The sequence below is a fragment of the Phodopus roborovskii genome, unplaced genomic scaffold (genome assembly GCF_943737965.1).
Source record: "Phodopus roborovskii unplaced genomic scaffold, PHOROB, whole genome shotgun sequence".
Classification (NCBI taxonomy): Eukaryota; Metazoa; Chordata; class Mammalia; order Rodentia; family Cricetidae; genus Phodopus; species Phodopus roborovskii.
Window position 1 is genome coordinate 15684011 of NW_026126482.1, and position 11128 is coordinate 15695138.

Sequence of the window (11128 nt, forward strand, 5' to 3'; positions counted from 1 at the left end):
GGACAGATGAGAAAACAGCTTTGGTACCTGCCTACCACTGTACCTGCCACTATACTGATTGTTCGATGCCCATTTCTGAGATAGCGCAAACGCTCCTCTCTGCCTCAATAAAGTTCTGCAGGCTGCTGTGACTGCAACGAAGGGCAACCAGCGCTTTTGCCATCGTGAGTTTTTTTTTTTTTTTTTTTAATCTACTTTTACACATAACGCAAGCTACATATTGCTCACTCCATATTCCCTGGTTCAACTAGATTCACATAGCATTTTCTAACTTGGAAAAGGCAGTTTGCTTCCCTGATACTATAAAAAGAGCAAAAAATAAAAATCCCAATACAAAAGTGAAGTCCCATTGATAACCCTGCCATCAGGTCCTAGTGGCTATTCTGTGTAACTCAGGCTCTTTGGGATTGACTTCAAAAACTGCTTGTCGCCCCCCCACCCACCCACCCCACTCTCCCCTCTTCATCCGCAGCACAACCCGGAGTATGAAAAAAGTAATGCCTCTGCTTTCCCAATAACTTTGCTTTCTCCCTTTAAAGCTATTAAGTCAACATCGTTCTCGTCAGCTACCCAACACTGGGAAATTGGGAGGGAAAGAGAAACCCTTGACTTTGATCAGAAGGTGGGTCTACTGCATTCTGTCTGTCTGCAGCTGTTGAGGCTGGTACTGGCCAAAGGCTGCTGCGGCTGCAGCAGCTGCAGCTGCAGCTGCAGCTGTCCCAGGTGCAGCAGCAGTGATTGGCTGCTGGACAGCATAGCTGTAGCCCCCAGTGGTCACATAGCCTGCAGCAGCTGGGGATGCTGCGTAGGGGTACTGGTCATAGGCGGCAGCGGCTGCGGCTGCAGCTGCTGCAGCCGAATATTGTGCATAGGCAGCTCCAGTGTAATCAATGTACGGCGTGGTGGAAGCCGCAGCTGCTGTGGGCTGGACATGGGGAATAACCACTCCAGGCTGCACAAAGGCCTGCGGGTAGACGTAGTGAGCAGGGATCCTGTTAAGAAACAAAAAGTAAAGTCAGGCAACAGTGGAGCTCTAGTGGAACCCTTTGCTCAGAGATGGAGACAAACTCAAATTTAGTGGTTGCTATCAACATAGGGTTGCCATAATATCTACTTTTTAGTGGTCCATTTGATGCACCCTTGAGAGAATTCATCAACAAAAACAGAATGACATTCTCCTTGCTAGAATTTTCACTTAATGACTTTGAACCATGCAGTATCATGCATGCCAAGTTTGGGGAATAAATCTTGATTTGCCAAAGCTGTGCATGGAAGAGATACTTCACAGGGGCTTCAAGAGGGCTTCTAAAAAGAAATTGGTCAAGTTCATGTAAGAAAGACATGGCTAACAGACAGGAAAACCCGTGCTGTGAGCACAGGACTCAGAAGGTTGTCTGACATTACATGGTTCTGTGAGAGAGATGGCCTGGCTGTTCATGGGGAAATAGACTGCGACTCTTCTTATCATGGCAACCCTATTTGAAATCGCTAGGCAGACTCAGCACACATTAATCTCTCGGCAACCTCAGTCACCCTGATTAAAAACCGTAATTACAAAGGAAGCAGGCGACAAAATAAAATAAAAAAATGAAAAGCCCCAAACCAGGAGTTTAAAAGTTCACAAGTGTGGAAACACAGCAGTCACACTCCTCAAACGGCCGTAGGTGCAGCTGTTGTGGGAAGCTACCAAAATGCTATCAACAGTCCCGGCAGTGACTCCCAAAGAGGTGTGCAGCACGCTTTCACTCTCTCGTTTACTTTATTGTTTTTCCCATAAGGACAGAACAATCAATCAAACCTGTGCGACTGTCAGGCAACTGAGGCTCAGCCAGTTTGCTTGTCTCTATGCAAGACAGACAGAAAGGGGTTGGGGGTGATGAGGTTGGTGGAGCAGTTAGGGACAGGAAAACACAACCAAATGTCTCTGCACGTAACAGAGACTTAGAAGATATACACTGTAAGGCGACACTTACTCTGCATGCCCACTAACTCTTACGTTAGCCTCCCAGTCAGGAGAAATTGATGTATTAGCTTATCTGCTTTCAATCTGCTCAGTTGGTTAACATTACAGTTCAGTTGTATGGTTACAGGCCACCCTGTAAACAGCCAAGAACACGAAACGAAAATAAAGTATCGTCTGAAAGAGGCTACATTCTCGGCTCAGGTGCAGGACAGACCTGAGGACTTCACTTAAGAGTTGATCAAAAAAAAAAAAAAAAAAATCACAAGAGGTTTGTTTTCAAGATCCCGTGCATTGAAGCTGCCACTCTTGCAATTCGTTGCGGCCGTTTTGTGAAGTGGTACCTCAAATATCTGGCTTATTTTTGCCTTTCTTTAAATGAATCTCCCTCACAACCCCCTTATCTTTCTAAAAATAGAACGCAGGCATGCTATCTGGCTGTCAACAAAACCAACTTATTAGTAGCACAAGCACAAATAACCATCTTCAAATTCTAAAGAACTCGACACAAAACAGCATGTTTAAGCTTTTTCAAAATCAGTTTTTTTTTTTTTTTTTTGCTTTGTCTCTTCAGAATTCTACTGGAAGCGCCCGTTAAGAACATCCATGGAAAAGATGAATTTATCAGAGAGGGTGGTGAACTCTGTCTCCCCGAGATAAAAATACATTCAGTTTTACTAGAATCATAGCTCTTTCCCAGTGCCAGCAGAAACCATGTCACCAAGTGTTTCTGAGGACACTTGGAGATGTTCTTAACTGCATGTCAGACACCAGGCACGTGGTCATGCACACACTGTGAACTCTGTGGAAGCTCAGGAGACTGGCTCACCCTTGGTGACAGGTGTGGCTGTATATAACACTGTCCCCAGCGCTGATATGTCCACAATGTGCAGACACAGCTAACAGAACCCCCTCCTCCTGCCAGTTTACATGTGGTGACGGACAGCAGAGGCTGCAGCAGGCTATTTTTGATCCTGTCATGCGACAAGGGTTTCCAGCGGATAAAATGTCTTTATAAGGCCAAAGTGAAACATCTATCAGCTCCAAAGGCCAGCCAGTCTGAACCTCACTGATAGGGAGACATTAACCCTTGGTTTCTCCCAATATTCTGAGGATAGTGCAATGGTTGGTAGGTTTGTAACTTCAAATAGCAGAGTAGTTCAGAAGAAAAGGGCAGGCTAAATATGTGTAGGAAGAATGTGTTAAGACATACAAAGGATGGCTTCGAGAGTTACTGTCTCTGTATTTATGTTAGTGACTGCTTCTGATTGGATGAAGCCACCATAAGTCATTTTTTTTTCCCTAGAAGATCAGATCCTTCCATGAAGGCTGGCAAGGGTGAGGAAGACATTCAAAGGGCAAATGAAGACCTGAGGCCTTCAAAGGATGACGGAGAAAGAAGCCCAGAGACTAGGGTCTCAGTTCACGGAGAAGGCAGCAGAGGGCTGGCTGAATGGTGTGCTGGAGGTTCTTTTAGTACTCTAAGGAACTCTGTAAGGCAAATTGGGAATGGTCCTCCTACTAGAAAGCTACCAACAACCAGTCCTTTACTTCACTATGGAATGCTCACACCAAGCAGCTACAAACCCAAGACCCAAGTGGATACCTTGGGTGATTTTAAAAAAGCAAGCAAACAAACAAAAAAAACCCAAAACTACATTTTCCTTTGATCTCCATCTCTTTAGACAAGGTCCCTCTACATAGCACAGGCTGACTTCAAACTTACAATCATCCTGCCTCAACCTCTAGAGTTCTGTTATTTATTCCAGGCATATGCCGCCATGCCAGGCTAGTCTCTGGGACTTTCAAAGTAATAGCAAACTCAGCTCTTCCAGGCTACTGTGCAGACTGGTGACCAAGCCTTCATCTCATACATTCATTCATCAGAGTCACCACCTCCCAAATCTCATCACTTTGGGGCTTTTGTGCATCTGTCTCCAAAACACCTTCCCAGTATTTCTTTTTACTTTCCTTTGGAACCAGATCAGAAGGGCATCTTACTGTTTCCTGGTGCCACAGATCACAGGATCCCTCTTTAGCACATGCCATCCATTCTCCATCCAGGATTACAACCCTCCCCCAGTCTCTGCCTCCCCCATCCGCCCTAGCTCTAGCCCTCAGCGCACAAGAACCTTTGGAAGTCCACGTTCCCTCTTTATCTCACACTGTTCCTATGTGAAAGAGATTGTTTTCCAGCCCAGAGTAGCTGTACATGAAATGAAGTTCTCTGTGGGAGGGGCCCTCCAGTGGTTAGTACAGGAGATGCTTGATCAAATAGTTCCCCATCTTCCCTCTCCTTCCAAGACCTAGCTAATCTTCTTCATGAAGACTCCCTGAGACCCACTGATGTGCTGTCTCGCTCCTGTCCGAGGCCCTTCCCAGCATTTATGTCTTTTCTGGCTGTAGCTTAACATCAATGGGCACAGCTTCCAAGATTAGGTAGACCATGACTGAACTTAGAATAACACTCTAACATACTCACTGGTTCTGTGTGTGTGTGAGTATGTGTGTGTGTGAGTGAGTGTGTGTGTGAGTGTGCATGAGTGAGTGAGTGTGTATGAGTGTGTGTGTGTGAGTGTATGTGTGTGAGTGTGTGTGTGTATACCGGGTCACCTCTTCTTGCCTATACCTAAGCACTGAAAGTGTGCTCAGTGAAAGCTTCTGTATGTGATTAACTTGGTGTAAACTACGCCTTAAGTCTCCTCTCACAAACCTGCAGTATTTCCTTTCCAAAGTTGTGATGAGAAAACACCTCTCTCCAACATAGACCATTTAGAAGCTGGTGCTCATCGAGGCCACAAGTTCCCCCATATCTGCCCTCTGTGCTAAATCAGAAGTTCTTTCAGCCAATATTTTTGTCTTAAAAGACCTTAGGTAACCCAGGGGCCATTTAAGGACCACAGAAAACTAATAGTCTCCTCACTAGCCTTTCAAACAAGTAAAAAAGAATTCTCAAGCTTGCTTTCAGGCAGGCCAAAGATAAGAATGTGACATTCAAATGGCGTTTAGGGTGACCAGATGTGATTTGCTGGTAACAGACTTGGTATCAGGGCAGTGCTAAGAACCACTCAAAAAAGAAAGGGAACCCTTACTTGGTCTACCTGGAATGCTATCTGCTTCTAATCTCAAGTTCAACTTACATCTCAAGTTCAAACAATTTATGCACACTGTAACAATCACCATTCTTCATAATGACAGTTACTATCAGAAGAGATGAAAAACAAAAGGTTACTATCAAAACACACTTGATTTAAGATTTCCACGTAATACATACCACCCTGGTGGCTCTCCTCTTCTATGAGTTACTTTCTTTCTCAAGGATCTAGAAGGACTACCACAGCCAGACCAGATTTACTCAGCCAGCCCTCTGGTACACTGTAGTCTCTCCACACACTGAGCCTCTCTCCTGGGCCCCCTTGCTAGTTCATCCCATCAGAACTTTCAGACACACCCAGTGCCCTCATCTAGTTCAAGCCCCTTCCTCACAGCTTGTCCAAGTCTCCCAATCCATGGGTTTTCTTGTGAGTCCGAATCCTCTTAAAAGTGAGTCAATAATTCTTGGCTGTCTGCTATCTTCTTGCTCCCCACAACTGAAAGTACAGCTTCTTTTTACAAAGTGATGAGCACATAACAACAGCTGTTAACTGATTTGGCTTTACGCTCTTTCACAATGATTCCTGGGAGGTCAGGACTAAGTTCACTATGACACGTTCAGGTATATAGGGGTATGTTTTCTTGCATAGTCCCACCTTGACTGATAGTCCACACCAATGAAATATCAACAGAGGGAGAAGGAAGGGAGGGGAGGAGGAAGGAGGGAGAATGCATACTGCAACTAACTCATTCATTACTTCTTGTCCATATCCAAGTTGGCTTGGAAGGGGCTTTGATACATAGCTATACTTGATTATAGCTTTTTAAAAGAAAAGTTGTAGATGTCCCCAAGAGAGTGAATTATTAATAGATTAGAGGACCTCAGGAGCTGGCAATAACAACCCAGAGACAACCCAGATAAGAGCAGGCTGTTCACCTGGGAGGTCTGAAAGGTGGGAGTTAGTAAGGTGCTACTCAAAACAAAACCAAACAAAGTTAAGTGGAGGGGGGGGGGAGGCCAAACGGGTGAGTGTTAATGAAATCTGACTAGAGCCCGCTGAACCTCTATCAGAAAACCTGGAAGTGGGCATACAGTGCAAAAAGAAAGCCCGCCCCCAGAAAACAGAGACTTACAACATGCAAGCAGTGAATCTGGATTCTTATATATAGAGAGAAAATTAAAAAAAAAAAAAATCACACGATTTAGCACTCACTACAAAAATGTTAAACGGAAGTCACAGGCTAATAGCTTAAAAGCAGGAGGGGGAACAAAAAAGGCCCTTTGCTTCCCATGGCAAAGTCAAAAGTCAACACTACTCACCACCACCACCACCAAAAACAAACGGCAAAGAGCCCCCTTCCCCAAAGAAAAGAAAACACTCACTACAGCTCTGTTCAATTAAGTCAAAGCACACAGTTTAGCTATCAACACCACTTCATTATTGTAATCAATGAAATAAAACACACGGAGGGCTATGGACTATAGTGAAAAAATAAAAACAACACCACCAACATCCATGCACGGTTAATCACCATCTGAGCTTGTGTGTCTGAGTCTACTGGTTACAGAGTTTAATTCCAAAGAGAACTAGTCCACCTCTTATCATGGCATCCTTCTCATCAGTTAGCTTAACTGTATACGAGCCCTGTCAGGTTAGAAAGAGATAAATAACATTGAGTCAAGCTGAACAGCAGGAATGGTGATGGGACACATGTCTTGTGCACAAGTCATACCTGGCATATTTTTGTTTGGTTTGGTTTGGTTAAGCATAAGCTCAACATTTGGCTGGTTTGGAGACTGCATACTTGGTCAGATAACTTGACTCATCTAAAAATATTTATAGTATCAGCATTAAAAAGAAAACACACATAAGCATATATAAATATGTGTACCCCAGAACATCCTGTGACTTGTCAATCTTGTCTGTTCATAACAAAGAGACACAGAAACAAATGGTGGCCATGATGAAACTTTGGAGGGTTTGATGAATTGACTTACCCGAAAGGTCTTTGTATAAGGGCTGGGTGAAGCTGTTGAACACCAAAGGCGAAACCTAACAATAAAACACACATTTTCTATTTGTACACAATTAGTGACTTACTATTCCTATGCAGAAAGTACAGTCATAATTTCTGATTCAAAAAGAACCACTCACTCCTATAATACATTAGACTGTATGTGGGCATGTTCTTTACATATGGAAAGTATATGTTTTATAAATGTTGTCATTCATCCTAAACATTTGGATAGACTAAGATTGGAAAACTTAAAAAAAGGCAAAGTTTAGTTAACAGGCATAAAAAAAAAGATTTAAAAAATTTAGACCAGAGAAAACTGCTCATGAGGAAGACCCAAGAACAATAAAGTTATATTCACAAATATTCCTATAATTCTAATTCATGAGTAGGGAAAAAAAGAATAGATGAGAAAAAGTCTTTGCAATTTGGAATATTCTGGAATGCTCTGGAAACAGCTTGTAGTATTAAAAAAAAGTTTTCACAAAAACTAATCTCCCCATCATTCTTTTAAGAATAGTGCATACACAAAGGATGTTTTAGAAAGACATAGTTTTGAATGTTCGTGGGCATTTCTCTGTGTATTCCCTTTCTGACAACTGAGCCCATGAGTGGAAATGTCAACCTCTTTTTAAACCTCCATAGGAAAGACTTAGTGAACAAGTACATAATTTAGTCAAGGAAGATACTTGCCCAGGGAATTGAATACATTCGCTCTACTGTCAACTGAGTTACTTTCAATGAATGTGAAGGTCAGTAGCAAATAATACAACAGGTCCTATTTTCACACAGACAAAAATACCACCTCCCGTTGTCAACTAACAGCTACAGGGATTTTAAGAAATTGTTTCTCATCTCTAAGTATCGGTTTTAAAAAATAAAATCTGTAACCTGCGAAGGTGTAAGTATTTGATTGCTAGTATTTTATATGTGAAAATATGTGTTTTAATCATGCCTGCTGTGGGTACAGTGTAACTGCCCTAGACCACATTAAGAAGGGAGGCTTACTGACTGGTGGTGACAATGACCACATAGTTTACCCTTTTAGCTACAAGTGGCTAGCAAAAACTGAAAGCAGACAAAAATATGCATCATCAGATAGGAAATGCATGAATTAACTTCTGGGTGTAAGCTATGTAGAACCTAAGATTTATTTTTGCACATAGATACATCTCAAGTACCCAGCAGCACTCAGAATGCTCATGTATCTTTAACGCCTTGGTGGAATAACCAGTCACCGTTCAAGTTTTACCAAACACCACTATGGATTTTCAGGATGCCAGTGTTTTCTGGGCTGGGGAACATAATGGGCTCATTGCCCCCCAGTGGTTGGGGAGGGGAGGGGAGGGGCATGGCTCACCTGGCTGCATTATTCTTGGTTTTGCTCCCAAGTATGCCAGATTCACGTTGGCCTTCCTACCATCAATGATGGGGTTGGGATCCTTGCAGGCCCTTTCAGCAGCAGCCCGGTCAGCCATGGTGACCTTAGCAACATACACAGACATACACACAAAGCCCTCAGTTAACCCTTAAAGGAAAAATACTAAAGTCACCAAGCTTGCTTCTTTCCTTTTCTTTCTTATTTGGAAGGAGATTGGGACATTATTAACCCTTTATCTCTGTTTAAAAAAATACAAGCAGAAAGAAGAAAGGAGGAAGGAAGAAGCCCTCTGCCCCCACCCAAAACCCTAAGGGCGCTAATGTGGGGCCTAATAGAGATTTGGAAGCCACAATTCTGAAATTGCTTGTAGATTTACCCCCTTCCCAGGGTCTCACCCTGGTCCCAGAGAACCTTGTGAGCTTTAAACAAAGTCTAGTCTCAAACAGCCAGTTGCTCCCAACAGGCAAACACTCCCCAGCGACAATAGCGATTGTCCTGTTCCAGGGCTCTCAGCTCTTTGAGAGCTGAATTCACCCCTTTAAATCTCCAGGAAGCTTAATGCGCTGTTCAGTTAGGCAAACAGCCAGAGGGTCAGCTTTTTTTTTTTTTTTTTTTTTTTTTTTTTTTTTTTGAGAACCTACCTTTGCAATTTAAGAGATAGGGTGGGACAAGAGGGGAGAGCAGCTCCAGACCTCATGGGTGTCTCTTCCCTATCCAGCCCCAGCCTTACCGCCACAACACACACACACACACACACACACACACACACACACACACACACACACTCACACACTTTCTTTTCTTTTTTTTTAAACAAAGCAACAGAGCACTTAACAACCAGCCACCAACGCCAGAAGCCACGGTGCGGGACTTCGTTCTCTCCCTCCCAGCTCCCTATATCCCAAATCTGGCTCTCATTCCCGAGCTCTCCGACCACCCAAAAGGGCATCGCCTGAGGGCCTCTCGGAACCTTGCAAGTCAGACACAGGCCCTCGCAGCTCAAGCCCCATCAAGCTTAAAGTTTCAGCTCTGCTCCTAGTGGAGTTGGCATCCCGCGAGCTCCCATATTGCCCCTCAACCCAACCTCTGACCCCCGAGGGCCTGGACCACTTGATCCCTTCTAGCCTGTCTTCGATCTCTCCTCCAGGACCTCTCTTAGTTGCCCCCTACCCACCCCGATTTCTCCTTTCAAATAACTTACAAATCCGTAGCCCCGGGACTTGCCAGTCTGCCGGTCCGTGATGACCACCGCCTCCTCGATGTCTCCGAAGACCTCGAAGTACTTGCGCAGGCTGGCGTCGGTGGTGTGGTAGGGCAGCCCTCCCACGAAGATCTTGGTGTACGTCGTGTCCTTCTGAGTCGTGTGCATCTTCGCACCGGCCCCACGGCTCGGGCTTCGGCTGCGGCTGCGGCTGCGCCTGGTCCTCGGGCTCCGAGTCTCCCGCAGCGCGCGGCGGCCGCCGGGGGCCGAGGGCGCGCGCGGGGGCGAGGGCGCGGCGTGGGCGCTGAGCGCGCGACTTCCCGAGTGGCCCGCGGCCCCCGACACTCGCCCGGATGCTCTGATCCTGTCCCCTCGTCCGGTCACTGTCCAGACCCTCCCGATCGTTCCGGTGACCAGCTCCGCGGCCGTGGACTGCGAGAGCCTTTTGCAAAATACCCCCTTGGAAATAAAAAAAATAAAATAAAATAAATGCAAAGAGGGATGGTGGTGGTGGTTTCCGAGTCCAGAAGAGGTAGATGTTTCTCAAAAAAAAAAAAAAAAAAAAAAAAAAATCGAACGACTGGAGTGGGAGGGGGAGAGGCTCAGCGGCCACCGCGTCCCGGGGCGCGGAGGTGGCAGCTGGGGGCGCGGTGCTGGGCCCGGCTAGGGCTGGGGACAGTCCCTCCTGAGGGGAAGCTGCCAGACTAGTGTGGACTGAGGACAGCTCTCCACCCCTTTGCTCCCTTCCCCAGCGGCCCGGGGGTCGACGCCCGGCTGGGGAGGGGGCGGGCCGGACGCCTGCGATTGGCCGGGACAGCACCTGGGGCGCCCGGCGCCGCCGCCCCCCAGCTGTTGGGAACAGCTGCTCTCTCCCCGCGCACTGCGCGGCGCGGCGCTGGGTCGCCTGGCTGGGGCTCAGGCGCTGTTGCCGGGGTAGAGTTGGAAACGGCTGGAGGCGGCCTGGCTCTGCTGTTGCCTGCTCCTACTGGTCAAAGTCGCAAAGACCCCTGGCGACTCCGGCAGGGACCCAGAGCGCTCAGTCAGTAAGCCTGCAAGGGGAGCTGCTGGATTCTCCAAAGCCGACCATGAGAGCTCTTCGCGCTAGGCCTCGATGGCATGGCAGGACTGATTTGAGAGTCCCTTGGGGCTTGGGGCGATCTGTAGAGAGAGCATTCCCTTCCCAGACACCTGGGACCAAAGAGATCTGCTTCCTCTAGGGGTCTGGACCGTGGGAAGAGCCTTCAAGTTTTCTTGGCCCCCAAAAGCTGGTGTTGTGGGGAACCAAGAGGTAGAGTCCGGTGTGGTGTGGTGTGGTGTGGTGTGGTGTGGTGTGTGTGTGTGTGTGTGTGTGTGTGTGTGTATGAGAGAGAGAGAGAGCATGTTAATAATAAAAAATTAGCAAGCATCCTAGCATTTGGGTATGCTTGAGAAATGGCTCACAGCCAGCAAAGAGTGCCTGTGTCAATCATGCTGTGGC

At 46.2% G+C, this 11128-nt stretch overlaps 1 protein-coding gene across 1 annotated transcript; it reads right to left on the reverse strand.

Annotated features, from left to right (window-relative positions):
* Positions 1 to 452: 452 nt before the first annotated feature.
* Rbm24 (RNA binding motif protein 24) lies at positions 453 to 10138 on the reverse strand. Its single transcript, XM_051194346.1, has 4 exons — positions 9652 to 10138; positions 8430 to 8553; positions 7053 to 7107; positions 453 to 992 (listed from the first exon to the last, which is right to left on the reverse strand). The coding sequence occupies exons 1-4, from the start codon at positions 9817 to 9819 to the stop codon at positions 629 to 631; spliced, it is 711 nt and encodes a 236-aa protein (XP_051050303.1). The 5' UTR covers positions 9820 to 10138; the 3' UTR covers positions 453 to 628.
* Between the last annotated feature and the right edge of the window lie 990 nt (positions 10139 to 11128).